Source organism: Acomys russatus, chromosome 17 (genome assembly GCF_903995435.1).
Source record: "Acomys russatus chromosome 17, mAcoRus1.1, whole genome shotgun sequence".
NCBI classification, from domain to species: domain Eukaryota; kingdom Metazoa; phylum Chordata; class Mammalia; order Rodentia; family Muridae; genus Acomys; species Acomys russatus.
In genome coordinates, this window is record NC_067153.1 from 38,869,249 (window position 1) to 38,896,022 (window position 26,774).

The 26,774-nt window shown below is 54.6% G+C and overlaps 3 protein-coding genes across 10 annotated transcripts; all 3 read right to left on the bottom strand.

The window, feature by feature from the left end:
* Positions 1–4,993, bottom strand: Mroh6 (maestro heat like repeat family member 6). The gene is made up of 14 exons (XM_051159326.1): positions 4,654–4,993; positions 4,313–4,456; positions 3,969–4,123; positions 3,289–3,406; positions 2,917–3,101; positions 2,695–2,832; positions 2,450–2,564; positions 2,222–2,365; positions 1,968–2,141; positions 1,560–1,727; positions 1,211–1,330; positions 881–983; positions 726–791; positions 1–591 (listed from the first exon to the last, which is right to left on the bottom strand). Exons 1-14 carry the CDS (start codon positions 4,939–4,941, stop codon positions 362–364), a joined length of 2,148 nt encoding a protein of 715 aa, XP_051015283.1. The 5' UTR covers positions 4,942–4,993; the 3' UTR covers positions 1–361.
* A 2,320-nt stretch (positions 4,994–7,313) lies between these two features.
* Naprt (nicotinate phosphoribosyltransferase) lies at positions 7,314–10,595 on the bottom strand. The gene is made up of 13 exons (XM_051159750.1): positions 10,367–10,595; positions 10,074–10,201; positions 9,902–9,984; positions 9,659–9,789; positions 9,458–9,573; positions 8,908–9,104; positions 8,694–8,834; positions 8,363–8,447; positions 8,186–8,266; positions 7,991–8,093; positions 7,757–7,911; positions 7,565–7,672; positions 7,314–7,466 (listed from the first exon to the last, which is right to left on the bottom strand). Exons 1-13 carry the CDS (start codon positions 10,590–10,592, stop codon positions 7,404–7,406), a joined length of 1,617 nt encoding a protein of 538 aa, XP_051015707.1. The 5' UTR covers positions 10,593–10,595; the 3' UTR covers positions 7,314–7,403.
* Positions 10,596–11,977: 1,382 nt separating this feature from the next.
* Eef1d (eukaryotic translation elongation factor 1 delta) lies at positions 11,978–26,709 on the bottom strand. 8 transcript variants are annotated; one of them, XM_051159755.1, is made up of 9 exons: positions 26,591–26,709; positions 17,947–18,070; positions 17,302–17,373; positions 13,918–13,974; positions 13,507–13,606; positions 13,330–13,430; positions 12,899–13,120; positions 12,221–12,415; positions 11,978–12,078 (listed from the first exon to the last, which is right to left on the bottom strand). In XM_051159755.1, the coding sequence occupies exons 2-9, from the start codon at positions 18,061–18,063 to the stop codon at positions 12,040–12,042; spliced, it is 903 nt and encodes a 300-aa protein (XP_051015712.1). In that variant the 5' UTR covers positions 18,064–18,070; positions 26,591–26,709; the 3' UTR covers positions 11,978–12,039. The 8 variants fall into 8 exon arrangements, with proteins under 8 accessions (XP_051015712.1, XP_051015711.1, XP_051015713.1 ...); XM_051159754.1 differs by lacking the exon at positions 26,591–26,709 and adding an exon at positions 26,376–26,537; XM_051159756.1 differs by lacking the exon at positions 26,591–26,709 and adding an exon at positions 26,376–26,471 and having other exon boundaries at positions 17,947–18,067.
* Positions 26,710–26,774: the final 65 nt, after the last annotated feature.

Sequence of the window (26,774 nt, forward strand, 5' to 3'; positions counted from 1 at the left end):
GAGCACAACCACGGTGCTACCAACTTCAATACCTCCATCAGACTTTTGCTTGGGAGGCAGATGCTATCCATCCAGGGCAGGTGCCCGATAGAAACTGGACCAAAAGGCGGGTAGTTGACAGACCTGGCCTTTTAAAGAATAAATAGATGGACCAAGACTACAAGAGGGACTTGAAGTGGAATGTGCCATCCACACACAGTTGTCACATGGTGGGCCATAGAAACTAGTTAAAGGGCAACGGGCACCAGTGTCCAGCACCAGGCCCAGGATGACCCTTGGATAGATCCTCTTCTGCAGATCTGCTGTAATGGGGACTGGCGACAGCAAGCGTATGCCCACGAATCTGGGTACCGGGCCTGGCTCAACAAAGTTCAGGGCAGCTCCATCGGCCAGCAAGGCTGCGGCGTAGGAATGGACTATCTTCATAGAGTGGATGGGGCCTTGTAGGGTGTGAGTGGTGGCGGAGGAAGCGGAAGAGGCGGGGGCTGCGTCTTTGGACCCGCGCCCGGGCAAGCAGCGCCACCTGCTGGGCAGATACTTGCGCTGCCGAGGAAACCGCAGACTCTGGGTCGCTCTGCAGCTGTCTTAGGTCTGTATAAAGGGACAACTCAGTCTGTGTGGGAGAGGAACCTGGGGCCGGCCCTTACCCATTCTGTCCTATCCACCTCTCTCCAGCACCCTCCACCTCTCCAGCACTCTACCCCGTGGTACAGCTGGGTCCTCACCCTGGAACAGAGAGTCCAACAAGTCCTGACTGACTCCATTGGGGCTAGCATGATAGACCAGGAAGCCTGTACCAAAGTAAACCAGTAAGGGCTGGCCCAGCCCTAAAAGAGGCTGGCCCAGCCCTCAGAGCCCTAGGTGGATAAGTCAGCCTCACCTATTAGCACAGTGGCTGCCCGGCGCAAGGTGTCCTGTGGGCTCCTCAGGTAGCCCTGGGTCTGACTCAGGAAATGTTGAACATGGCTTGGATATCGCTGAACCTGGGAATACAAATGCGCATGACAGGACAGAAGTTCCAATCCTTCATGGAGAAGGGACTGGAGCAGGCAACATGAACGAAGGCTATACTAGCCTAGTCTCAAAGGAGCCCGGTGCTCGTGTTTAGCTCAGGTAGAGCCTCTGTCTTGAGGGGAGTGCCTTGCAGGATCTCAGGACAAGTGAGCAGCTGACCATATCCTCTCCTCATCAAGGTGTGTTTTCTACTAACCAGGCGGTGACAGACGCGGCTTAGAGCCTCAGGGCTGTCATAGTGGGCCACAGTAACCATCTCCTCCAGCAGGCCCCATCGAAGGGCCCGATCACAGCGGGCCAGTGTCCACTCTGAGCTCTGGAATGGAGGAAGCAAGCAAAGTTAGGGGCCCAGGAGATAGCAAGTGGTGGAAAGAAAGGGATTGTGGCCAGAAAAGGTTGGCAAAGCCCAGGGTGAGGTGCTTAATATAGCAGCCCAAGGGAAGTCCTGGAGGCCCTTGTGCCTGGCTTAGAAACCTCCAGAGAGGACACAAGGTATGAGTGGAAAGTACTGGATGGGACAGATATGGGGCAGAAAAAACACTAACCTCAGCAGCATCCTGACTGGAGTCGTGTAGGCGCAGCAACAGCGGCACCAGACTCTGTAGCACCAATTTCCGCAGGGGTCCCCGAAGCCCCAACCGGAGACCCCTCTGACCCCGCCGCACCAACGTTCCAAGGAGCCCCACTGCTGAAGCGCGAACAGAGTCCCGAGCCTTCGTGGGAAAAGACGGTCAGAGCTCAAGGAATCAAGAGTGGGGGAGGGCGGGGGGCGGAGGTCAGCACAGAGTGAGGAGGGTCGAGTCTGATCAGGGCTGTAGGTTTGGCCTTCATCTGGTGGCAGGCCCACAGGCAACTGGGTGGGGACCCTAAGGGAGAGTTTGTGGGTGGGGCTGAGAATCTGTGGACAACTCCAAGCCGGATGGGATAGGACCACAGGGCAGGGTTTTGCTCACGTCGTCCAGTAGCGGTGGGAGGCGTGGTCGCAGCTCAGAGCTGAGGAGCCTCAGGGGTGCTCCCTGCTGCAGCAGTAGTCTCCGCAGCGCGCCCAGTGCAGCGTCCACGAGCCGCGCATCACCATCTCCCAGTGCTCTTAGGAGTACCGGCAGCAGCGTGTTCACGTGCCTGATCTACAAAGACAGGACTTGTAGCTGGACCCTTCCAGACCCGGCCTATAACCCGCCTCGCCCAACACTACCAGGTCGGGCACCTTCCCATGATTCATTGCAAGGTTGCCAAGGCCCAGTAGGCCTAGCCAGCGCACGGTGGGCTCTGGGTCAACCTGCCAAGTTCGAAGCCGTTCCAGAATGACTTCCTCACGTAAAAGACGTGCAGTGGGCTGGCTCTGCAACAGCTAGGCAAGGGGCACAGAGTCAGTGCATCTCTGTGTCTCCTCAGGCAGTCACCCTCTCACTACCCTTCTGGGAAGCTGGCTCACCCCAGTAAAGAAGGCCATAGCTGTAAGCCGTTGCTGGTTGTTGGTGCTTCGGAGCTGAGGAAGCAAGTCTGCAAAAAGGCCTCGCAGATGGTGATCGGCATGCGCCACCATGGCACTGGAGTAGGGTAAAAGGCAGCTCTTCCTCTGTTTGGAAGGGCTTGTGTCCACCACCTCCCCCATGCCCCCATCGCACCTGGCCAGCAGGGAGACTCCTCCTGTTGTGCTGTCCTGGGGTACCTCCTCACCTGGCCAGCAGCAGGACACCCTCCAGGTGTGTGTGGGCGCCTACCAGTCTCCTCCAACCTCCTGCTTGCTCCATACATGTCACCACCATCCGGCCACCGTCCCCAGTGAGCAGGGCCTTCAAGGCCTCCACTGTGCAGCTGGTTGGCGGGAACAGTAGAGCAGTGGGCCGTGAGGGTGAGGAGAGCCTGCCCCACCTCACTTATCCAAGTATATCTTCTTACCTGGCGTGGCTGTGGGGTGGCCCTCGCTGAGAAGGCTCCCAAACCTTAGGGCTGTCCGGAGAGTGAGCACCTTGAGCCAGCTCATGCAGTTGTGTGACCAGTGCCAACAGCAGGTGAGGGTAAAAGCCTCGAGTGGCTCCCACGCAGCCAGAGACTGCCAACATCTCTCCAAGAGCACGTGTGGCCTGCAGATCAAGTGAGCCCACCCTTGGAAGTCTGTCAACTTTTGGATGTGTATAGGAACATCGCGCGAAAGTGGTGACTCAGGAGGTAGTCTGCAGCCCCCGCCCCACCACCACCACAAAGCTACTCATTGGCTGCTCGTGGCCAGGCCACGCCCCCTGACAGCACTTGCTGGATGGAACCACTTACAGCTAGCGCCTCAGGCTCAGGACCCGCAGAGCCCTTCAGTGCCCACAGCAGTCGCACCAGCACCTGTCCGTTTACACGCTGGTTCCTGCTTAGGCTGCGCCACAGCTCAGCGGCTGCCCTGGGGGTAAAGGGTCACGTAGTGAGGAGGAACTGCGTGGGGTCCTCAGGGAAGACCTACGACTCTAGGAGAAGGCTCCGCATGTAAACCATCCTTTACCCTTCCACTATCCCATATCCCAGAGGAAAATAAATGCAGACTACAACAGAGCCTGTCCCAGAGATCAGCAGCCATCTGGACAACACTGAACACTGTTGTGTCAGCTACAGGGAAACAGACCTCACATCATTATCATCATCATCATTATTAAAATTATTGTACAGAATAAGCCAAAGATAACTTCTGTGGCAAATGAACCCCCAAAGAGCCAGCGGCTTCCAGGCACTCAAGCCAGCGTGCTTTTTTACCCCGCCCACACATCTGCAGGTGAAAAGGCAGGCGGGTTTGGGTGGGTGTGTCAAACTAAACCCAGGTTCGCACTAGGGCAGCAGCTAGGGTCGAGGGGAGGGGAGGCCCCGCTCCCTTACAGCTCTGTGATGCAGGGACTAGATTCTATGATCAAGCAATCAAGCGGGAAGAGGGAAGGAAGCCGCGTGGGGCAGCGGCTGGGCGGGGAGGTTACCGGTCAGGGGGTAGTGAACTGGGTAGCAGCGCACACACCACGTCCTGCGCATGCTCCAGAGCCAGCGCGCTCAGCACCCGTAGGGCTGCCCGCCGGGGTCTTCCCTCTGCCAGGCTAGGTACCTGTGCCAGCAGCCCACGCACTAGGCCGTGGACCTGGGTAAAAAGAAACAAATGTCCTTTTGGTCAGCCCCCCCCGGAACTGGAAAGAAACTCTTGCCAGCACTGCACCCACCTTACACCCAGAGCAGCCTTTAGGGGGAGTGTGGCCCAAGTTGTGTTCCTGTCCAGCCCTGAAGGGAGGCTTTCAGGATTCTCTGGGTGGGGGTGGGGGTGTATGCTAACCTGGTCCTCCAATCGCTGGCCCCGTGCCTCCAGGGCTGAGGACAGGGTGAGCGCTGTTGCTTGGGTCCCGGCGTAGCCTGCGTCCTCCAGACAGGCAGCTGTATACAACGCAAGGTCTGCAAGGGTTCCTTCCTCCCAGGGATACTGGGAGGCCATGCAGGGAAGGTGGAACAAGTTTATTAAGTCCCCAAACCTATCTCGGCTATTTTCCCTAGTCCCCCACTCTCCCCATCCCTCAGATGGCTGCAAACCCTCTTCCCCTGTGATCTTTTTCATCCTCTTGTACCCTCTCAGTAAACAGGCAAACCTTGTATCATCCATCACCATTCCTCAATACTTACCTGGTAGAGTCTCTCAGGGGCTGACTCCTGGGCACTGTCTGGGGAACAGCTCTCATTGCCAGCTGTGGGGGCAACCACTTCATTTCCAGGCTGGGCCTCAAAGGCAGGAGTGAGCGTTTGAGTGTAGGTCTCCGCCTCAGGTCTAAGCTCCAAGTGCTCAGCCTGAGGGCCTGTAGAAGAAGGTCCCACAGGCTGTCCCTGGTTAGCCCGGATTCCTTCAGCTAGAGCTGTCAGAGTTAGGGACCCCACAGGGCCATCCCGGCCCCGACCCCACACACCCCCAGCCATGGTGTTCCCACCGGCGGCACCTGCCGCCACTCCTCCAGTGAAGCTGTGTCCAGACCTGACCTAGAATCGGGCCCCGGGCGGGCCCACAGGCGGGCCTACAGACGGGCGTGGTGGCGTGGGCATGCGTGTTTGAGCGGGCATGCGTGTTTGCGCATGTGCCAGTCGTTGGCTGGGGAAATCACAGAGGGTATCCTAGCACAGGCTTGTGAAGGGATTCTGGCCAGGCTGCCAGAGCCAAGTAGAATGACCAGTCTACACAGTCTGGGTCTGCCCACCAGTACCCACGGAGATAGTGGACTGCTCCTCTTGCCTGGGGGAGGGGTCCAGGGCAGTTTGAGATCATTCTGTGGAGTCCCCAGCAGGGTTAGGGGCTTGGCTAAGCTAGGCTCCTGTATTGTCACACAGCCGGACACCCCGGGAATGGGTGTGTCTGTGGTTGGATACTGTCGTCATCCTTGAGCTTGAGATACTTGGGGTGTGGAACAAACGAAGTGAGGGCAGGTGATGTCTTCAGAAGTACGTTTGCAAGTGCCCACTATTGTGGCTGTGGACCCCTCTGCATCCTTACCTATTTCTGAGGTGGTATGTCTTATGTCCTATATGCCCGTCCACCTCTTGGCTGAGACTGTTGTCCCCATGGCTGCCTAGGCAGCGTGTATGTGTACTGTATGACCAGTTGTGGCCCTTCCTTTCCAGGTCCATGTTCTCCAGAGTTGGTCCAACCTCTGCCCCTAAATCCCCACTCTCCACCCAGCCAGCCACACTATAGGGACTGCCGCCCGGGGAGCTGGATCAACTGGTCTAACAGACTACTTGGGCGGGCGGAAGTGGATGGTGGAAGTATTCCAAGTAGTGGGCCTTCCCGTACCTCAGGCTACCTAAGCCCCAACTCTGCCTCCTGCCAAGCCATGAACATCCGGTGGTGGTCTGAATAAGAATGCCCCCCCCCATAAGCTCATACATTTGGCTGCTTAGTCACCAGGGAGTGGCACTATTTGAAGATTAGGATTAGGAGGGGTGGCCCAGGCTCTCTTTCTGTATGTAGAACTCCCTCAGCCACTTCTCCAGCACCATGTCTGCGTGTTTGCTACCATGCTCCCTACTGTGATGACGACGAACTAACCTAAGACTGTAAGCCAGGTAACTAACTGTAAAGGAGCTGCCATGGCCCTGGTGTCTCCTCCTCACATCCATAGAATGGTGACTAAGACACTCCCTCCCGAGCAGTTCCTCCTGAGTATTGCATAGCTTGCTGTGCCCAGACAGTTCTAGCCCTCACTGGGCCACTCCTTGGATCTTCCACTGTGTTCATCTCTTTCTTCCTTGGTTACTGGGTCAGAAACTGAGACACACACACACCCTTCCCCCCTCCCACCTCACCCAAGGCCAGCGCCTGATTGGGCTGTAACAGATGATAGCTCACCTTGCACAGGTGGCTTGGGAAGCCCGAGACGTCTCTACTGATGGGGGACGGTTCCCTCAGCAGATATGGGAGCCCGAGGCTATGATTACACCCTGACACCCCATCTCAACGGTAGAACCTCCCCTATCTGCCTCTAGTAGGTGAGAGCGTGCATAAGATCCTCAAAACAAAGGTAAAGACAAACCCTCCACTCAGACCTGGTTCCCACAGCCCAGCCCCATGGCTACCTTCCCACAAGTGGGGTGTTAAGTCTCAAACCCAGGCCAAGCAGCTGAAGTGCCTATTTAACATACCAAATCGGTGCATGCCTCCAGGTTCTCCCAGCATCCCTCAGTCCCTACCTGTTACAGGATATGGCTGGTATAACCCTGCCCTCAACCCTGAGCTCTCCAACCCAGGGGCTGGGCTGCCCTTCCTACAAAGGCTCTTCTCTATACAATCCGGAGTTTTTGGTTACCTGCTCTCTTTTTGTACAGGCCTCCTGGCTGCTGTACTTGGCTTCCCTCTCTCCGTTCCCCACCCCAACTCCCCACATGGTTTAGGGTCAGGACCATTCTGGATTCTCCCAGATGTGTCTGCCTCTGGCTATGCTCTCTCTCCCACTGATCTATAATCAACTCCTTCACCATACCTAGGAGCAGCCATGTCCTCTCCTTTCCTTTTTATTCCTTTTTTTTTTTTTTTTTAATCATTAACTGAGCCTGTGCCATGCCTCCTCATATTCCTGACTCTAGCCTGGGTCTGGAAATTCCTAGAAACCAAGTGAATGGCCGAAATTTGTGGACTAATGACACATGACAAGCTGTGGGTACAGTTTTTTATTTTTGTTTTTTTTTTTTTTTTTTTTTTTTGAGACAGGGTTTCTCTGTGTAGCCTTGGCTGTCCTGGACTCGCTTTGTAGACCAGGCTGGCCTCAAACTCACAGAGATCCGCCTGCCTCTGCCTCCCAAGTGCTGGGATTAAAGGGGTGCACCACCATGCCCTGTGAACTGTGGGTACAATGAATGTTTTTTCTGGCAGTTCACCAGCCCTGTGATTTTCACAAGGGACCTCCAGCACCCAAACTGTCTACCAGTGCCCGAAGCTTCTCTGACAACGCAACCTGCAGAAAGAAGAAGGGGGGATATGGGCAGCTGGGACTGGGGAGCAGGTCGGAGGGGGTACACATGACACAGGGGGGCAGGCCACCCACAGGCATACCGGATACACCGCAGGGCTCTGCATCTGTTTATGAGCAGGGTTGAGGCGGCTCAGGGACTCCTGGGCAAATGTTCTGGACTCATCCAGAGATGGAAGTGACCCACACAGCTGCAGGGAAAGGGAAAGGGAAGGTAGGGCAAGATGCTGTATCTGCCTCAGAGCTCAGCTGAAGGTACAGGTGAGGGCAGTTACCTGTCCCTGCTGCAGGTAGAGTCGCAGCAATGGCTCCACCTGGGCTGGCTTCACGGTTCGGGGCTCCTGGGCCCCTTGAGGCCACACCCTCAGTTCCTGCCCAGCCTTGGGTGGGGGCTCTTCTGCCAACTGCAGTAGGTCCAATAGCAAAGACCCTGTGTAAGAGGCAAGAATAACATCAGGCAGGGGACAGAGACTTGGAAAAAGGACAGAGGAGAGGCAGAGGAAAATCACCATCAGAGCCTAGGAACCGGAAGGCAGCCTTGCTCCCCGGTAGTGTTTGCTTCTCGGGGTCCTCTGTCAGCTTCATTCGAGGTTGGCCTCCCACAGATACCAGCTGCAATGACAGGTTTGGGTAGCTGGACCCTCGTCCCCTACCACCTATGATCTTCCGGACTTGCCCTACCTGGGACCAAACAGTGTCATTACCTTATAGACACAGCCCATAGAAGGCTGTTTGGGACAGGTGACCACACTGGTGCCAATGCCAATGATGTTCACCTCACTGCCCTGTGGGGTAGAGGAGGTGACACGTGAGCCGAACTGCCACCTGTAGCGTGCCAGCGCCCTCTGGATTACCCTCCACCTGTCCCTCTTCCACTCTACCTTCTGGGCCAGTCGAGCTAGCTCCTTCTCATCAATGTTGTTGCTGACTGCAATGGGAACGGATTCTAGCCAGGGCACCTGGAACCTGCATGTAATGGGTTCACAGGCAGCATCCCCCCAAGATGCTCCTGTTTTACCCTGGCATCCTTCCTTGCTCCCTCCCTCCCCGTTAGCCCCTGGTGGTCCTACCCTAGTCCTCCCTTCCACAGCTTTCTCAGTTACCACTGAAAGAGGCCCATGGTCTCGCTATAGGAGAGACAGTTCTTCTTTGTCCAAGTCCCATCTCCCTGGGCCTCCTACAGGCATACCACACCCCTCATGGAGAACTCACTGAGCACCGACAGTTCGAAAAATCCCACGGATCTCCTGAGCCTGCTGAAGCAGGTCACCACTGTCCAGCCTCACACCCACTGCCCTGTAGCCCAGCTCCGCCAATGCCAGGGCTACGGCCAGGAAGTTAGGAAGGCCACTCCTGCATGGAAAACAAGGGATCAGGGCCTCAGTTGCTCTACCAAGGCCAACCTGATAGAATGCTCACAGCTCACCTGCGTACACTGTAGGAATCCAGCAGGCCCTGGAAAGCCCGGGGAAAGGCCAGAGCATAGGCCACAAATGCTGCCCGTTCTCCTGGATGTGGCTGCTGAGCCTCTAGCCCCAGGTAGACGCATACACGCTTCAGCCACAAATCTACACTAGCTGGCAGGTCCACTGTGGGGCCCTCACTAGAAGCTGGAGCCAACATCTGTAGAAAGAGATCGGTAAAAGACAGTTCTAGAGCGCAGTGCAAGGCCTGGGAGGGGCCAGGAAATTATGGCCTCAGGGCAAAGGTGACTGCCATGTAATGCCAGCTTTCTAGCGCAGCCTTGGACTAAGTGCCCAGGGCAGTATCCGCCAGCATATACAGCAGGGCCCAGGCCACCCTGGCTAGGGTAAGAATTGGTTTTGGAATCTTGTCCTCTAGAGTAAAGCTAGCTTGAGAAAGGTACTGAGTGGGCCCAGCGTGGAAGTATACACTGAGACAGAAGCAGGAGGATGGAGATTTCAAGGCCAGCCTCAGATACATAGGACCCTGACACAAAACAAAACAGTACTAACCGGGTCAGGGGGCACCTCACTACCCAAAAATGAAGTGACAAAGGAGTGGGCCAGGGTCCCTGCCACCGGCACACCTCTCAGTTGTCCAGCAAGAGTGTTGCTGCTGCTGTCGAACCCTGGGGTGAGAAGGCAGGCAGGTTTAGGGAACTCCAGAGATGGAGGTACCTCCCCTTCCCCAACTATGTTTCTTCCAGGCCTCACCACCCAAGTAGCTGTAGATAGACGCTGTGAAACCCCCATCTGGACCCTGAGCTCGCCGCAAGCCCATCTCTAGTAGTCTCTTATCAGGTCCTGCAATCAGGCGAAGCCGAGCAGCATTGGTGGCTACGAGGCTGTAAGGAGTGACAGGCCAGGGGAGGCCAGGTGAGGGGTGCAAAGCCACCCCAGGGGGAGGACTTAGCCCCAGAGCTTCTGCATGGTCTACACCACTCGGACTGGGCTCACCTAGCGTAGCTGACCAAACACAGCAGCGGAGTCTCCAGCAGCTGTACTAGGAGGAGGGGCCCAGACACCTGCAGCAGCGGCACCTGTAGGGCAGGGCGAGTGATCAGCTCCGCAGTGGGACCTCCTGGGTCGCCCACCCTTTTCCTATCCACCTAGCTTACAGGCCACTCACCCCAGGGAAGGCGAGGGAACCCTCTGGCAGGGCCCGCACTGTCACCCCAGAGCAGTCAAGGGCCCGAAGATGCTCGAAGAATTTAGGGTCAGTGTTTGAAGGTAGCACTGAAGCCAGAAACTGCACATCTGGGTTAATAGAGAATACATGTAGTCTGCGGGAGGACTCAGACAGGGAAGTACAGGGCCCCCTCGGAGGTTCAGGGGCACATTGAGAGGGCACCGGAGACTCGGTCCTGAGGGAGCAGAGTTCCCTCCCAGACAGACAAGTACGGGTGCGGGTAGCAGAGCTACCTGCATCCTGCAGACGGAAGGCACGAAGGAAGCGCATACAGTCCCGCAGGCCGGCGGCCAGGGCGAAGGAACCTCCAAAAGGGCAGTGGCGGAAGAAGAGCTCGAACTCCGCTGCCTCGCATGCCCGGCCCGCGCGCCAGTAGCCCAGCGCCATGGTGGCCTGGTAGAGGTCGGTGAGCAGCGGCCGTACCACCATGCGCCCCTCGCTGTCCGGCTCCACCGCCATTCCGTACTTACACTCCAGGCTAATGGCGCTCTACTCCGCCCTCTAGGGCACTGTTCCAAGGAACCGACTCACCCGGAGGTAGGGCTTTTCCCGGCAGCAATGGGCGGGGCAAGCCACTTACCCAGCTAGAGTTGCAGGGACCCAAACCAACAGGATAGGAAACTGGCACACCCCCATCCCAGCCTTTTTCCAGCTAGCCTCCTGCCCCTGCGAATGGTTCTTACAGGGTAGTGGACCCTAACTAGCGGTGCGAAAAGCAAAACTCACAACAGGGCTGGAGTTGCCTGGCCAGGTTGTGTCTTACTCTGGCCTCTTGCACCAGGCCTGGGAAGGGCAAAACAGAACTGAGGAAAGCCAGGAGCCCCTGGGGACAGAGCTGCCTTTTAGGTGTAACAGGGGAACTGAAGCCATCAGCTTAGGGGGGGATGTTTGTTCAACCCAGCAGCCAGACTTGTAGGGAGTCAGTATCCTAGGACACTTTAAAGAGTGTGGTGAACGTCTTCAATCCCACTAGGAAGGCAGAGGCCTAGACTTCCAGACAGCCAGTAGCAAAATTTGCCGGCCCCCTACCCAAAAGCGTATGGGTGTTTCTATACATAGAGATTTATGCCCAGAGGGCATCAAATCCCCTGCCAACTGGTTTTGAATTCCCATGTGGTTCCTGAACCTCCATCTTCTGGAAGAGCAGCCAGTGCTCTAAGCTAATTCATCCTTGACAGGTGACAGCTTTCCTTGGATTCTGCATCTCAAGCCCCACAGCAAAGTCTCTTTAATGAGGGGTGCTGGGCGGCAGGTGGATCGCTGTGAGTTTGAGGCCAGCCTGGACTACAAAGAGAGTCCAGGACAGCCAAGCCTACACAGAGAAACCATGTCTTGAAAAAACCAAAAAGAGCAGCAACAAAAACCGATTGAGGGGGAGGGGCTACATTGTTTCCTGATGGCTAAGGATCATGAGGGACATCACAGACAGGAAGCAGCCCCACTTGGTACCCCTCCCTCTCAACTATTTCACCAGCACTGTAGTCTAGAGACACTACACAAGCACTGACCACAAAGGATTTTAGGGGAATGGCAGGCAAATTTCACACAGCACAATGGACTGCCCATATTTTAACCATCCCAGAATATAAAAGGATGTGCCCCACTTAAGTCTTCAGTTAGCAGCAGTGCTCCTCCAGGGGTAAGAGGAATGAGGAGGAATGTTAAGACAGGCCTAGGTGTACTCCACATGGTCACAACAGCAGGGACACGAGGCACAGGGTGGACAGATGTTGACCCAACAGATTCTATCTCTGGCTCAAACAGCTTGAACACGGTGGGCAGGGATGGGACAAATATGGACCAGAGCAAGCAGTGAACACCAAGTAACACCACAAGAGCCAAAGTGCGGAGTTTCAGTCTTTAATCTCAGCAGGTCCTCACACACATGAGCCACACTCCTGGCCTCTCAGATCTTGTTGAAAGCTGCGATGTCAACACTCTGCACCTGTGGATGGAGACAAAGGGTGCGGTTGCAGATTGTCTGAAGGGACCTGTAGCTCATGCTCTGGACTGGGTTTTGAGAGGTACCTGTTCCTATGGACACGCCCAGGGTCCACCCTGTCTTCCCTGCCCTGGTGCCCACTCACATGTTCCTCAAACTTGGTGATCTCCTCTTCCAGCAAGTCGGTGCCCACTTTGTCATCCTCCACCACACACTGGATCTGCAGCTTCCGGATACCATACCCGACAGGCACGAGCTTGGAGCCCCCCCAAACCAGCCCATCCAATTGGATGGAACGCACACAAGTCTCTAGCTGGGCCATGTCTGTCTCATCATCCCACTGTGAGAGAATTGGGGTGGGGGGAGGGTAGAAGAGGCATTGAGTGAGACATCTTAGAACTCTCTAGAACACCAGGGGAAATACCTACAGCACGCTCCCTTGAACTACAGGACACAAATGTGCTTCTTTATAGAGCCCTTAGAAACAGGCCCAAATTTACATGTGTCCCACTCCACGTTTCTGTTTGGTTTTTTTTTTTATTAAGATTTATTTATTTATTTATTGGCACCAGATCTCATTATAGATGGTTGTGAACCACCATGTGGTTGCTAGGGATTGAACTCAGGACCTTTGGAAAAACAGGCAGTGTTCTTAACCTCTGAGCCATCTCTCCGGCCCTACATTTCTGTTCTTATGTCAAGATGTTTAAACTTCCACCACGACCCAAGTTGTGTCAGAGGCTAAGCCCGTGGGCAGGCCATACAACGCCTCACCCTCCATTTCCAGCTATGTCTCCCAGAGGCCTGTCACGCTACCACTCACAGGTTTGACATCCAAGAGGATGGAGGATTTTGCCACCAGCGAGGGCTTCTTGGCCTTCTTCTCTGCATACTGGCGTAGTCTCTCCTCTCGTAATCGGGCAGCCTCCTTGTCTTCTTCCTCCTCATCACTGCCAAACAGGTCAATGTCATTGTCCTCATCATCCTCTGCTGGTGTGGCTGCCTTCTTGGCTGGGGGCTCCACTTGACGCATAGGAGACACGTGCTGCCACAGAGGGAGGAGGAAGGCTAAGAGACTCATCCAGACCTCTACACTCCAGCTAACTGGAGAAAAGCCAGACTTCGGGAGACATTCTCACATCTCAGCCTGGCTCCCCAGGAAGACCAAACCAGCTGGCCCTGGAGTCAGTCAGCAGGTAGAGATGCAAGCCAGGACCTCATGTCTAAGGCCCCTTCCCAAGCAGGAAGACTCACTTGGGTCTGTGGAGCTGTGACTCGGTGAGTAGGTGAATTCTTCTCCAGTGTGCTCAGCCGGGCCTCCAACTTGGAAATGGCCTGCTGCAGGTCTTGCACCACTGTGGGCACAAGCAGACACCAGTCAGATAGCAGAGGCTGGAACTGGAGCCCCATCTGTCAGGCCCAAGCCCTCACCGCCTCGAAGGTTCTGGTTTTCCACTTCCAGACTGGCAATCCGTACAATGAGCTCACTGTGATCTCCGCCAGGTCCACTGGTGGCCCCAGGGCCTGAGCTCTGTGAGGGAGGAGAAAGCCAGTCTCAGTGCTCTTGCCTGTTTCTGGGATCCCCTTATAGCCACTCAGAAGCAGAGGCCAGGCTCAGTCAGTCTTTATGGGTCCCCTACTACTCTTGGTCAAGGATCTGCTGGAGAAGCAACACAGGAAGGCCTAGATAGGTAAGGGACCACAAGACTAACTTCCTGCTAAGGGTGAGCAGTGAAGAGCTATTGTCTTCAGGGAGAATGGCTGTACAGCCCACTGTGGTGTTCACAGCCAGGCGGAGCAAGGGAGCCAAGGGAGCCAAACAGAGAAAGCAGCAGGACTTACAGTCCCAGGGGTGGCCTGGCCCAGGGCCTCAGGGGAGTTGGGCAGCATCACCTTGAGCTAGAAACAGGAGGGGAAAGCAATTGAGGAGCTAGAAGGAAGGCATATGCAGGTGGTGCCAGCACCTGTGATCTTGTTCCTGAGGTGGCCCTCAGAAGGCTCAGGAGGGCACAGGGCAGGCTCCCCATGCAGGAAACCTAGCCTTCAAGCTTCATGCTCTCAGACGTTAGTTCCACCCAGAGGTAGGAGGGTTACAGGAGCTGAAGCAATAATTACATGCAAGTCCCAGCCCAGCCACTCTCAGCAGGCCCTGCTAGGACTTCCTCTGGGGGACGGCCAAGCACTCTCAGCTAGGCACAATCTGCTCCATGCAAGAGGTAACAGACAGAGCAGACGTGGGCCTTTGTCAAACAAGTGGTTCGTGAACCTCAGACCTAATGACCTGGCAGAGCAGCACTTGCGCTGAAAATAAACATATATATGTATGTGTGTGTGTGTGTGTATATATATATATATATATATATATATATTTTTTTTTTTTTTTTTTTTTTTAAATACTTGGTGTGACAGCAGAGTCCTACGGTAGGATTTGGCAGAGTGAGCATTGAAGGGAGGTACGGTCGGTCTATCTGCAAGCAACGCCATGCAGTGCCAAAGACTAGAACACATGTGAATGGAGGCTAGGCTGGAATGTAGGGGCTGTTTCCAAAACACCTGGGCACTTTCCCTCTCTAAATAGCAGGCCTAGGACAAAGGGACAGCCCAAAGGAGCCAAGGCAGAAAATGGCTGCTGAGCTTGGCCAAGTGCACAAATCTGTTATCCCAACCCCATGTCTACCTGGCCTGAGCATGGGATCATGAGTGTGGATTTGAGAATGGCAAGATGAGAACTAACAAACGTCAGGCAGGACCAAGGGGTCAGGGGTGTGCAGCCTTTTGAAAAGGCTACGCACTCTTGACCATCTGGAAGGACAGAGCCCTAGGAATGGCTGTACTTGATTCTCCAAAGCTTGTAACATTGGTTCACACAGTTAAGCAGATGTACATTAATACATTAATAGATGTAACTAAGGACCGAGATCAGTGGCTCTCAATCTGTGGGTCTCGATCTCTTTATGGGGTCAAAACAAGAAAGATTAGAACACAGATTTACATTATTAATTTTTAACAGCATCAAAATTACAGTTATGGAGTAGCCATGAAAATAATCTTATGGTTGGGGGGCTCATACACATAAGGAACTGTGTTAAAGGGTTAGGTAGGTTGAGAACCACTGCTCTTGATGCTCTATGCTTGTCAGCAAGAAGGGGATGGTCAGACAGGTGGAAAAGATGGAGTGGATTTTCTCCAGACTTCGGAGACCTTGATTCTGCTCCACAAGATGCCTCTAAAGATCTGACCCCCAGAACTGCAAGGTGGGTAGATCTGTGTCATTTTCAGTTACTAGCTATGGTAATCCAATACAGTAACTAGGAATCCACAAAGGTCTTGGCTACAAAAATGGGGGTGCTACCCGGCATGGTAGTGCACACCTGTAATCCCAGCACAGGCAGAGGCAGGCGCATCTCTGTGAGTTCAAGGCCAGCCTGGTCTACAAGTTGAGTCCAGGACAGCCAAGGTTACACAAAGAAACCCTGTCTTGAAAAACAACCCAAAAGGTAAGAGGCACAGCAGGGAGTTAGCCCCGCTGTCCCCAGGACTTCTGAGTGAGAAGGACTTCATCTTTAACTGCTTGTGCTCTACACTGCAGACCTCGAGCTTATGGCAATCGCCTTGCCCCAGCTTTCCTGATGCTGCAATTGGATAGCTGACCAGGAAGCTGAGGTTTCTAAGCCAGCGTGGAAGGTGTAGCCTGCTTTCTTCTTGCTACTTATGAGAGCCGAGAAACTGAGGGGAAAACGAAGCAGAGAGAAACCAGGACCAGATGGCTGGGGAGATTCTGGGTCTCTCTAGAGTGCACAGGAGAACATGAAGTACCTTGCTGTCCTGAGAGCAAAGTGTCAAGGCTGGCAACAGCTGCTGTGGGAAGAGCGGAAGGTGCAGACTTGAAAGGTTAGACACCAGGTATATGATGACTTATGAATCCCCAGAGCCATCTCGATGGAAGCCAAGAAATGTGACGGGACCAAAAATACCTGGAGGAACATCCTACGATGGTACAACGTACACTTGCAAGCTGGGTGCCGTGCGCATGCCTGAAATCCCAGAACTCAAGGAGGCAGAGGCAGGAGGATGGATCTCTGTGAGTTCGAGGTCAGCCTGGTCTGGCCTACAAAGCAAGTCCAGGACAGCCAGGACTTGTTACACAAAGAAGCCCTGTCTCTTAAAAAGCCAAATGGGGGGCTGGGTGTAGTGGCGCATGCCTATAATCCCAGCACTCGGGAGGCAGAGGCAGGCGGATCGCTGTGAGTTCGAGGCCAGCCTGGTCTACAAAGTGAGCCCAGGACAGCCAAGGCTACACAGAGAGACCCTGTCTTGAAAAACAAACAAACAAACAAAACAACTAAGCTAAAAAGGGTTTGAAGAGAAAACAAGAACCTGAAGGAAATAAGTAGGAATGGTTCAGTCATCAGAATCTCTGTGATGGTGGGACACAGGAGGACAAGGAGATGCTCAGAGCCTCAGAAGCAACACCCTCTACTGGTCTTTGGCCCTCTTTTGACGTGTGGCCCTCAGGACCACCTACTGATAAGCAGGCTTGTTTTAAGCAGTAGGGTTGTGCTAACCCATTAGAGCTATCTGAAATCCTGTTCCAGGGCATATACTCCATTCCAGAGAGACAGAGTGAGGAAGACTGAGCACGTCAGCCTGCTATCTAAAGGGATACCTTCTGCAGCTAGTCCAGAAGATGGAGGCTATCCGGCCTTGCAGGCCACAAGGTCCCTCCCTAGGACTTAGTTCAAGATGATACTGACTAGCATACCTCACTAAATACTTGTCCTCTTTCCATGTAGGGCTCCACCCAACTAGGAGGAATAGAGCAGTCTAAATGAGAGGAGAGATGCGTGCTGCTTCGGCAAGGGAGCAAGCAAAAAGGACAGGCTTCCAAGGCATGCACCGGAAGTACACACCCTGCAAAATGGCACCGCTTAGCATACCAGCCCACGGCACCCACAGCAGAAATAGCTAGAGTGACCTCCAGTACACATTAAAGACAGACATGGAAAAGTCTAGAGAACAAGGCCATTTGCCATGACAGTGTGGGCATAGAGGCCTCAGCACTCACGTCCTACAAGAGCACAGCATCACACACTGTGCCCTAACTTGCTCCAAAGGCCAAAACAGTCAGCTGTACCAAAGGATTTAAAAAAAAAAAAAAAAAAAAAAATCAAGACATGCTATTTGGCCGAGCACGAGCCCATGGGTACACGGGCCGTGGGTACTCACTCCGGCCAGGGATTTCTGGATGTTCTCTCTGGCTCTTGCAATGTCACGGAGGATCACGCTGGCACCATTCTCCTGCAGACAGTGCAGAAAGAACCAGTCTTGTTTCGGTTTAAAAAAAAATCTTTTTAAACACACACACACACACACACACACACACACACACACACACACACACACCAAAAGCCGAAAAATCTTTTTAAACACACACACACACACACACACACCCCAAAAGCCCGAAAAATCTTTTTAAACAAACACACACACACACACACACACACACACGCACACACACACCCCAAAAGCCCAAAGGACCCTCACTCAAAAAGCAAGAATGCATTACAAAGAAGAAGAATGCATTACATAGAATAAAAGCTTCCAATAGCGAAAAGCAGAGGTGATGAAGGCCAGGACCACAAAGTCTGCAGGTAGCTTTGCTGAGGCCTGGCCTGCCACATACCACTAGATACCTGTCTGCTTGCTGGCCCCAGCTGCCTGGAAGCAGCAAGAGTGGGCTGTCCCATGTGTTAGGGTTAGAGCACAAGCACCCCAGGAGCCAGCCAAGGCCCTCTAAAGGCTCCTTAGGGCCAGTCGGCCTACCACGACTCCAGCCCACCTCGTCCCACTAGCCCCCAGCACAGTCCTCACCTGGAGGGAGCCTGCAGTCACAGGCCCGTTCATCTGCTCGTAGAATCTCCTTTCTGCATCATCATATTTAAACTTGTCAAACCAGATCTTCTCGTGCACTAGAAAGTTGGTAGCCATCTTTCTGCTGAGATGGGAGAGAGTGGCTAGGTCAGTGTGGCTAGAAAACCTGCAGCTGACCTCTTGGCTTCACCTTCCCCACAGGCTCCAGGCCTACCCTGCCTGAGTACTCTGGAGCAGGCCAGAGGTAACAAAGTGGGTGCCTGGAAGGCTATCACGTGCTGGACCAGCTCACAGCCCTGCTTGGCTCATGAGCTGCCTTGATGCTGCCTCAGACCACAAAACAGTGTTCAACACCACCAAGCCCCTTCCACGTACAAAAGGAAGAGAACAGTCCTCTCATCCCCCAAATGGGCTCCCCTACCAGGGCCTGGGGGAGGGGCACCCCTAGGCAAACCCTCCAGGCCACTAAGCACCTAAGCCCTGACTTTTCTAGCCATAACATCCAGCTGCAACCCATCCCAGCAGCTAGAGCACCAGAGCAGCTCTAAGACCAACAGCCCGCCAACTACCCACCCGTCAGCACACTCTACCCAAAGTTATGCTTCACAGAAACATGTTCTCAGCATGCGACAAGCTTGCTGGTCTCTTTCAACATATAAGTACTGAAAGTACTTGTCTGTTTTGATTAAGATGGTTAAAAAAGAAAAAGTCAAGGGCACAATGAGAGCTCTACGGCTAGCCAGAACCAAGTGTCTGAGAACTGCTATCCTAGACCAGGGGCTGGCTCACTATGCTTCTACAAGTAATGCCCCACCATGCAGCGCCTGCACCTGGCACAGTAGGGGAGCTAGGGTATGCCAAGTGCCCACAGAGCCCACCATTCACTACCTTATCCCATTTTGCCAATTTTCTGTGTGGAAGGCCATCACCAGCCCACCCCAAGTGTCGTCTTACAAGAACAGAGGCCTGAGGCTGCCTTCCACACCCAGGACACCTTGGCGAGGGGCTGGAGCACTGTGAGCAGACGGCAGGTAGGTGGGAGACAGGATGCAGAGATGCCCACGGACCCCTGGGTTCCATTCCCATTCCTCCCTCACCACGCAAGACTGGTTTTACTTCTCAGGAGACCTGGGACCCTCCACATCCTTTCCCGACCACTTCTGTCCTTTACCCATATCTGGCTAGGAGAACACCTCCCATGGCCGTAGGCCACCCCCACTCGCCCTCCCCCGGCCAATCTTATTACTCCACCTGTGTTGGAGCAAGATCCCCTGGAGGCCCTGGGCTAGCAGGTTTCTTTCCCCACACGGAGGCCAAACACCCTTTAGAGGGCGGACCCCAATGGGCATATACTATAACCTGGGCTGTGCGTGTGTCATGATCACACACCAGAGACCCAGCTACAAGGGTCCCATTCATCCTGTGACAATCTGTCTTTTGGGGTTATTTGATAGGGGGCTTTGCCTTGTGCAGACAGACCCCTTCCTCCACCAACACCAACGACTCACAACAACTCTGTAACCCTCAAGGACAGAGCACTATGGAGTCCACCCTACCCCTACAGGTCCACTGAGAGTGTGAGGGTTCCCAGCCTAGAGACAGCTGTCCCTGTGTTTGTAGCCTAAGTCAATCCCAACACTTGCAGCCATATTTTTCCTACTTGGATCTCAGGCTGGACATGGATGGGCCAGAACGGGGCGTGGGTCGGTGAGCCAGGGAGGCAGCTTCTAGGCGCCAGGCTACGCGCAGGGCCTCAGCAGCATGGTGGCGGCACTCAGCGCTGTCGTAGGTAGGCTTACTGAGCCAGGGGGCCTCTGCATCCTTGTGTAGGAAGTACCAGTAGGGCAGGGCAGAGGGGGCCTCCCCATCGGCCCGTTTTGACCCAGCTCGTTTGTTTCCTACGCCATTGCGACTCCGGCGGTCTCTGCGGCCCCTCCGAGCACCCTCTGCCTGACTGGCTCGCTCCTGCAGGCGCACTTTCCCTGGGGGGTGGCCATCAAACAGGGCCTCATAGAAGCCCCTTTCAGCTGCATCGTATCGGGGCTTTTCCAGCCACACCTCCCGCACCAGGGCCTGCAGGCTGCCCAGAGGAGGCTGGCCATTGGCTGGTGGGCAAGGCTGGCAGGCCGAGGCCAGGTCTAGAGTGACAGCCTGCTGGCCTGTGTCAGGAGTCATCCCCTGCCTGCAGTTCTCTTCTGCAGCCAGCAGCAAGGCCTGAGACCACTCCATGAAAGCCCGCTCAGCCTGATCAAAGCAAGACTTGTTGACCCAGCTCCCCCAGGTCACATGGTGGCAGGCCACATGGCTTCCATGCGTACAGGGCCCCCGAGGGGCCAGAGCAGGCAATTGGGCTGCCTGGGCGGCCACATCTGCCAGCCTCTGGCGGTAGGAGCTTTCTGCCTGGTCGAAGAGTGGCTTCTCCAGCCATACGTGGTCAGCTGAGAGGCCCACAAGGGCCAGGTCCGCCTGGCCAAGCCAACCCTTGGGGGAGCGCTTCCTCTTTTTCTGTAGGGGCTTCTTGCACTCGTGGCTCTTCCTGGGGTCGTCCCTGCTGCTGGTGTTGGGGGTCTCTGCCTCGTCGATGTCGTCAGTGCCCTCCTGGCTGGTCCCGTTCACAGCTGGCACTTCGGCCAGGAGTTGCCGGACAGAGGCGGCGGCTCTCGTGGCCTCATGCTCATGGAAGCGCCGCTCGGCTTCCTCATACTTGTGCTTGTCCTCCCAGACGGTCTCCAGCGCACAAGAGGCCTTCCCACTCCTCATCTTCGGGCGCAGCATTAAAAAGCAAGCACAAGAAGGCAGTTGCAACATAGCAGGGGCACCCGCCTCCCTTGCCCTCCTCAGTCTAGCAGGCAAGGGTAGGCGGGAAGCCTGGGTAAAAGAAGGGCAGGCCACCAAAGGGGACTTCACCAGATGACATGCAAGGGCACACAAAAGCCAAATCCACACCAAGAACTTCTGTGAGTCAAAAACAGTATACACATACATACATACATACATCCATGTCTTATTTCTCCAAATGTTGCCTTTGCTAATCCAGTAAGCCCCACAGCTTCAGAAAGGGATCTAAACAACACCTCTAAACTCACCAGACACCCCCAGATAGGGTGCCAAATAAAACAAACATCTGTGCTCATTGACAATGGACTTTAATAAACAATCAGTGGAGGGGTTTTTTTTGTTTTGTTTTGTTTTTGTAGTATAAACGCATCCTACGAGATGTTCTATGTTCACTTATAGCAAGAAATTACTCATGGCTTATGTGAAATCAAACTTGGTCGGCCCGTGTTTTGTGTATGCTGAGCCTGGCACCTCCTTCGCCACCCAGGTGGATGGAGCACCAGCAAGGAGCCCATTGTGGAAAGTCACGTGCGCCTATGTTGGCCACACAGTGTGCCTTTCCAGTGCAGGGATAAGACATCTTAGGAAAGGGACTGTCTCCGTGAGCCTGACTGACCTCACAGGGATGGGTCAGGAGCAGAGAACGAGTGTAGACCACCAACAGGGATCCCTAGTCTAAAGCTGACACCACCTTCCCATCAAGAGGCCACCAGAATACAACTCTGCATCTATCTGAACCAACGGGTCATCATGGGGACCTCAGAGGCTCAGGACACCATACCTCACTCACTAATTAGTGGACAAGACTCTTGCCTCAGGAGTCTCAGCTTCTGTACTGGACATGGTGTGACCTCAAGCTCTGCATGACTTTAGCTGTCTGCTCCCTTAGCAGGGTGTGGCTCTGAAGCACACAGCAACAGCCACACAGGGGGGAGGACTTGCCTTCACTACTCCTGAAACCAGGTGTGGCTCCAGGCTCTACCAGCCAGCCCGGAAGGTCACAGGTAACTGCTCTTAGGGCTGCCTTGCCAAAGAACGGTAATCCTATCAAGATTCTTGTAGACTGGATTCAACTAACAACCTCAACCCTTGAGGACCAGGGCACAGATGCTGCTATCATGCCGCTTCTGTGGCTCTGAGGTAACACCCTGGCCACCTGTTGAGCTCTCACACAGTGGAGGAACACTCGTGGCTGGACAGAAATCCTTCACATCACTGTCTAGGACCTTTTTGTAGTACATCCAACCAAACCCTTAACTGGGAGAGCGTCAGGCTATCTAAACCTCACCCATGCTGAGGACCTCAGAAACCTCTACTTGTCATACCCTGATGTCTACCTCTAAGTGAGAAAAAGTTATTTAGTGCAGTCCGCCCAAGCTCTCTCCACTGTGAGGAGCCAGGACCAGGAGCTACAGAAGCCCAGCGTAGAGAGGTCTCCAGACCACCCCCTCACTTACCAAGGCCAAGTAGCAGGGGCAGGGGCAGGGACTGAGGCGGATCCCAGGAGGCAGAGCATTGTGACATCACCCACTGTCACCAAGGAGGCAATACATGCCATCACAGCAAGGCTCCAACCTCCTGGCTGTCAGTCTCTGACGCTGCTCCGGTGTCATGGAGGGCCACAGGTCTAGGGTGACGCCCACTCCCTTCGGCAATGTCCACTAAGCTGGCCCCCCATCAAACTAGGTTCGAACCCTTGTAGCTACTTCCAATGCTCCCCCTTTGAAAAAGGGATAGGACAGAGCTACGGAAGCCAGATACTTAGTCAGGCCACGTCTTCATGTTTGGCTACCACTTCTCCATATGGCAGAGGGCTGTGTGATGACCTGCTTGGTACCAAGGCCACATGGGTACCTACTTGCCACCAGCTAACCACATCGCTGTCCCATTCCAGCAAGCTCAACTCTGCATAGGTATGCCTCTCGGGCTAGGTGACGGCTGGGTGGGGGGAGAGGGGAGAGGAGCTTCCTTGGCTCAGGTGAAGGGAGATACAGCGAGTTATGCGGGTGTACTTACTTTTGCTTTGGCCTCCTAGGACAGCATGAAGGAAAAGCAGCAAGGTTAGAGCAGTGGGAAAGAGCGCCCATGCCAGATGGCAGCTCGGGCAGCCTGGGTGGCCTTCCAGAAGCTGCTTGTCAAGGGGGCATGGCCACAGAGGATAAAAATGAGAGATGCACACCACTGAATCCCAGGTGGCTGCCTGGCCCTCAAACTTGGGAGGCAGCACTCTTCCATTAGCCCCTGATCTATACTACTTCTTCTTTTTCTTTTTCTTTTTTTTTTTTTTTAATTTTTTCGAGACAGAGTTTCTCTGTGTAGCCTTGGCTGTCCTGGACTCGCCTTGTAGACCAGGCTGACCTCGGACTCACAGCGATTCCACTGCCTCTGCCTCCAGAGTGCTGGGAATAAAGGCATGCGCCACCACACCCAGCTGACCTGTGCTTCTTAGGGCTCCTACTATCTAGGAGGTAAGCAAAACCACCATGGAATCTACCTGCTCCCACCCTTGTCGTCTTCTGAGCACACAACAATCTGCATCAGGGTGAGCTGGCACCTACAGATGCTCCCTTAGTTGTAGAAGAAATGCAGCCTCTCCCCTTCACTGGCAGGGCTTTGGAAGACAAGGACATCCCTCACTGTCCTATCTCCAAGGGACCAAGTGGTCCAGGTCCACATAGCTCCAAGCTGTAGGCTTTGCTGCCACCAGGGCCCAGTGTCCACACTAGTACTGGGCCCCTTGCTGAAATGGTGCCGCCTCTGGGTTGGGGAGATAGAGACCACACAGGTAGGGGTGCCAACCCACGACATCAGCACGAGCAGCAAAGGCTCCCAAGGGACAAGGTCTTCCCCAACCTGCTTTCCCCACAGGTGTACAACAGGCTGGGAACTTTAGCCATTTTGCACCCAGACCAGGCATACCTGAACTCCATCGCTTTCCCGGAGGACATACATATGCAAACCCGCAGCTTTCTAGGAAAACCAGCCTGGAAACAAGTAGCAGTGAATTTCTCAGCTACCCCACCCCTTGCCCCTGCCCCCTCGGGCAAGTTTGTCAGTACCCACATGCCTACACAGGGTTGGCTTTTCTTCCTCCAGAGGCTTTAGCTAGGCAATAGCAGGAACAAGCTAAAGAGCAGGAATGAGCAAGCCCCCGCCCCAGGGCTGCTTGGGGGGGGGGGTGTCTTAGACGTAGGCTGGACTTCAGAGTGCAAGTCTGGCCACCTCAGGTCAACTGTAAAGCTCATGTTTGAACTCTGGGGTCCCTGAGTGAAGGCAGCTTATGTGGCACACAAGGCCTGATAGGTCCTAGGTCCCGAGATACAACACAGCCAGGCACAGCCATGTATAGTCCAGCTACAGCTTCCTTGGGCCAAGTTACAACTGCTCTGCAAAGGAGAGCACAGTATTTGGGGCTCTCAAAGCTTCTATCAACCTGGATTGGGCACTGGACCCTGAGGGAGATGAGAATTTCCACAGAAGGGCTGGCTTTGCCCTAAGCCCCATACCTTCTGTGCTCTGGACATCCTGAGGTAGCATGGCAACCTCAGTCTTGAGAGTGATAGGCTCGCAGTACCATCTAGTCTCCACAGGAGCAGAAATGAACAAGGTGGGTAGGGAATGGGTCTGTCAGGAAGCTCCACTTACATTCCCGTCAACCCAAAATGTAGCACGCCCTGGGCTCACCTGGCGTGAGTCTGTGAACTAATGCCTCTCACTGGGACTTTCTGTCTGATGTCCAAATGGGCAGCTAGCAGCAGCAGTTGGAAGGTGAAGAGGACTCAGGAGTAAAGGCTAGCTTTTTAGTCACAAAAAGCCACAGCAGTGGGTTAGCCACAGTGCAGTTTATATAGACACATGACAGGAACCGTACCTTGGCCTTCTTTCATGGGTGAAATTCTCTTTTTGCGGGGGGGTGGGGGGTGGGGGCAGTTCAAGACAGAACCCTGTATAGCCTCGGCTATCCTGGACTTGCTTTGTAGACCAGGCTGGCCTCGAGCTCACAGAGATCCGCCTGCCTCTGCCTCCCAAGTGCTGGGATTAAAGGCGTGTGCCACCACCGCCAGGCCCCATGGGTGAAATTCTAACCTCCAAGTTCCTACTCTGCTTCTCTGCACCTGGGATACCCCAGCCCTACTCAGAAACGCTGACTTGTACTGTCTGTCACCTTGAGACCCAGGGCTAATAATGTTGCCACACCCAATCTCCTTGGCTGGATTGTTTGTTGGTTCTATTTCTGTTCCAACCTGTGGTACCCTGACCTGACACACAGGTCTCAGGGCTTTGCTAGACAGCTCTTCCCCTATACCCGATAACATCTGTACCTAACACTTAAGTGGGGGGGGGGGGGGTTGAGTATCACCTTAAGACACAGGAAGAAAAACTAAGACGCTGACTGGTATACTCATCCAAATCTGCTGAATCAAGCAATGTATGGAGCTAGAGACCAAGGCACATCCCAGCACCTGTCATTTACACCAATGTCTCAATGACGCCAACCCTCAGCAGGAACACACCATCTCAGATCCCAGGCACAGAAGAAATTCTCAACGCCAGCATCTTCTGCCTTCATCCCCCAAGGCCTTTGCTGACCATCAACCCCCCTCTAGCACGTTTGCTTCATTTCTTCTAAGCCCTGGCGCCTCACCTATGGAAAAGCTAAGCCTGGAGGACTAGCCCTGCACCAGCTTCCTGCACAGAAAGCCATTCAGAGCACATCCCAAGCAAAAAAGTATAAAATGGCTCCCCTTCACCAACTCTCCAACTGTTTGCTGAGTTCTCCAGCAATCCAAGAAGAGGCTTATGTCGAACTGGCCACCAGAGCCTGGGGCCCTTTAAGGACTTCTTCCTCTTGACTCCGCTGCCCCGTGCGATTGGCTTAAGGGGCGCTTAGTGGCCTTGTCTCCTTTGCTTGCTTCATCCATGAGAATCCGACTAAGGTAAGACCCAGTTATCCCTGAGTGGCGGGGCCAATTCACAAGCACCCTTGGAGGTAATACCTCAAGATTAGCTTCACCAAGTTCTTTTGCTGCGAGGTAACTTTCACTCTTAGAAAAACCATGATGCCGGGAGAGAGCGTTCATGTACTTAGAAAAGGAGCGACCGTACCCTTCAACGCCCCTTTCCCAAGAAAACTGCCCAGGCCATCTATTCAAATCAGTAAGGAGTGTCAGACCTGTTACTTTTGAGCCAATCGGCATCACATGCCTTTTCACGCCCCTGTGTTCGTGGGCCTTCTAAGTTCCACGGGGCTGTCCCCGAAGCAACTTCTATGTCTAGAGCTCGGTATGCCCCTGGTGCTTAGCCGCAAGGACCTAAGGCCTTGGCAAGAGGCTGGGCCCCAAAGCTCCGGGGCCGGGTTGACTGCAGAAAAGGATGTCACTCAGGACCGGGCTGGGCCGCCGCGCGGCCAGCCTGCAGCAGCGCTCGGGAAGCTGCCAACCATGTGGCAACTGGCCGGTCCCCACCCCAGGCCCAGAGGGCCTCCCGCAGCCCTCAATGACCCACAGGAGTCAACCCTAACGGCGCGGGGCCCGGGCACTCCAGGCCTCTGCCGCACGTGCGTCCCTTGAGGCGGGGCCCGCGGTACTCACACTCCAGCCAAGGACGCAGCAACCAAAACCTAGAACTGCGAGCTCAGGACTGCAAAGGAAAGGGAGGGTGACTGCGCAGCTCCCGGAAAACGCCGCGGCACAAACCACGAAAGGCATGATGGGGGACATAACCCTGGACACGCGCTGCCTCGTCCTCAGAGCATGCATCATGATGCATGCAGAAACCACCATGGCAGAAGCCAGAACGTAGCTACCTCAGGAGTCGCGCTTCACCCGAGGGATTGTCGCTAGCAGCGGAGAGCTGGATCTCCCGACACGCCGTACCCCTACACAGTCGGAAGAATGGAGCCGTCGGACCAGGGCGGGATGAAAGGAAGCTGGTGTGCGCACGCGCCGGTGACGTGCCTGAGGCCAGACGGCGCGCAGGCGCCACGGGGT

Coding starts and splice junctions, on each gene's coding strand:
- Mroh6 (XM_051159326.1), bottom strand. CDS start 4,941: ATGGCTGGGGGTGTGTGGGGTCGGGGCCGGGATGGCCCTGTGGGGTCC. Junction 2,565..2,694: donor GGTGTCCTGCTGCTGGCCAG/GTGAGGAGGTAC, acceptor ACCCTACTCCAG/TGCCATGGTGGCGCATGCCG. Junction 1,331..1,559: donor CCAGTCAGGATGCTGCTGAG/GTTAGTGTTTTT, acceptor CCTCCATTCCAG/AGCTCAGAGTGGACACTGGC.
- Naprt (XM_051159750.1), bottom strand. CDS start 10,592: ATGGCGGTGGAGCCGGACAGCGAGGGGCGCATGGTGGTACGGCCGCTG. Junction 8,448..8,693: donor TTTCGAACTGTCGGTGCTCA/GTGAGTTCTCCA, acceptor CATTACATGCAG/GTTCCAGGTGCCCTGGCTAG. Junction 8,094..8,185: donor CTATGGGCTGTGTCTATAAG/GTAATGACACTG, acceptor CTGTCATTGCAG/CTGGTATCTGTGGGAGGCCA.
- Eef1d (XM_051159751.1), bottom strand. CDS start 20,754: ATGTTGCAACTGCCTTCTTGTGCTTGCTTTTTAATGCTGCGCCCGAAG. Junction 18,071..19,606: donor ATGTCCAGCCTGAGATCCAA/GTAGGAAAAATA, acceptor CTCCCATCTCAG/CAGAAAGATGGCTACCAACT. Junction 13,975..17,301: donor TCCAGAAATCCCTGGCCGGA/GTGAGTACCCAC, acceptor TCCTGTTTCTAG/CTCAAGGTGATGCTGCCCAA.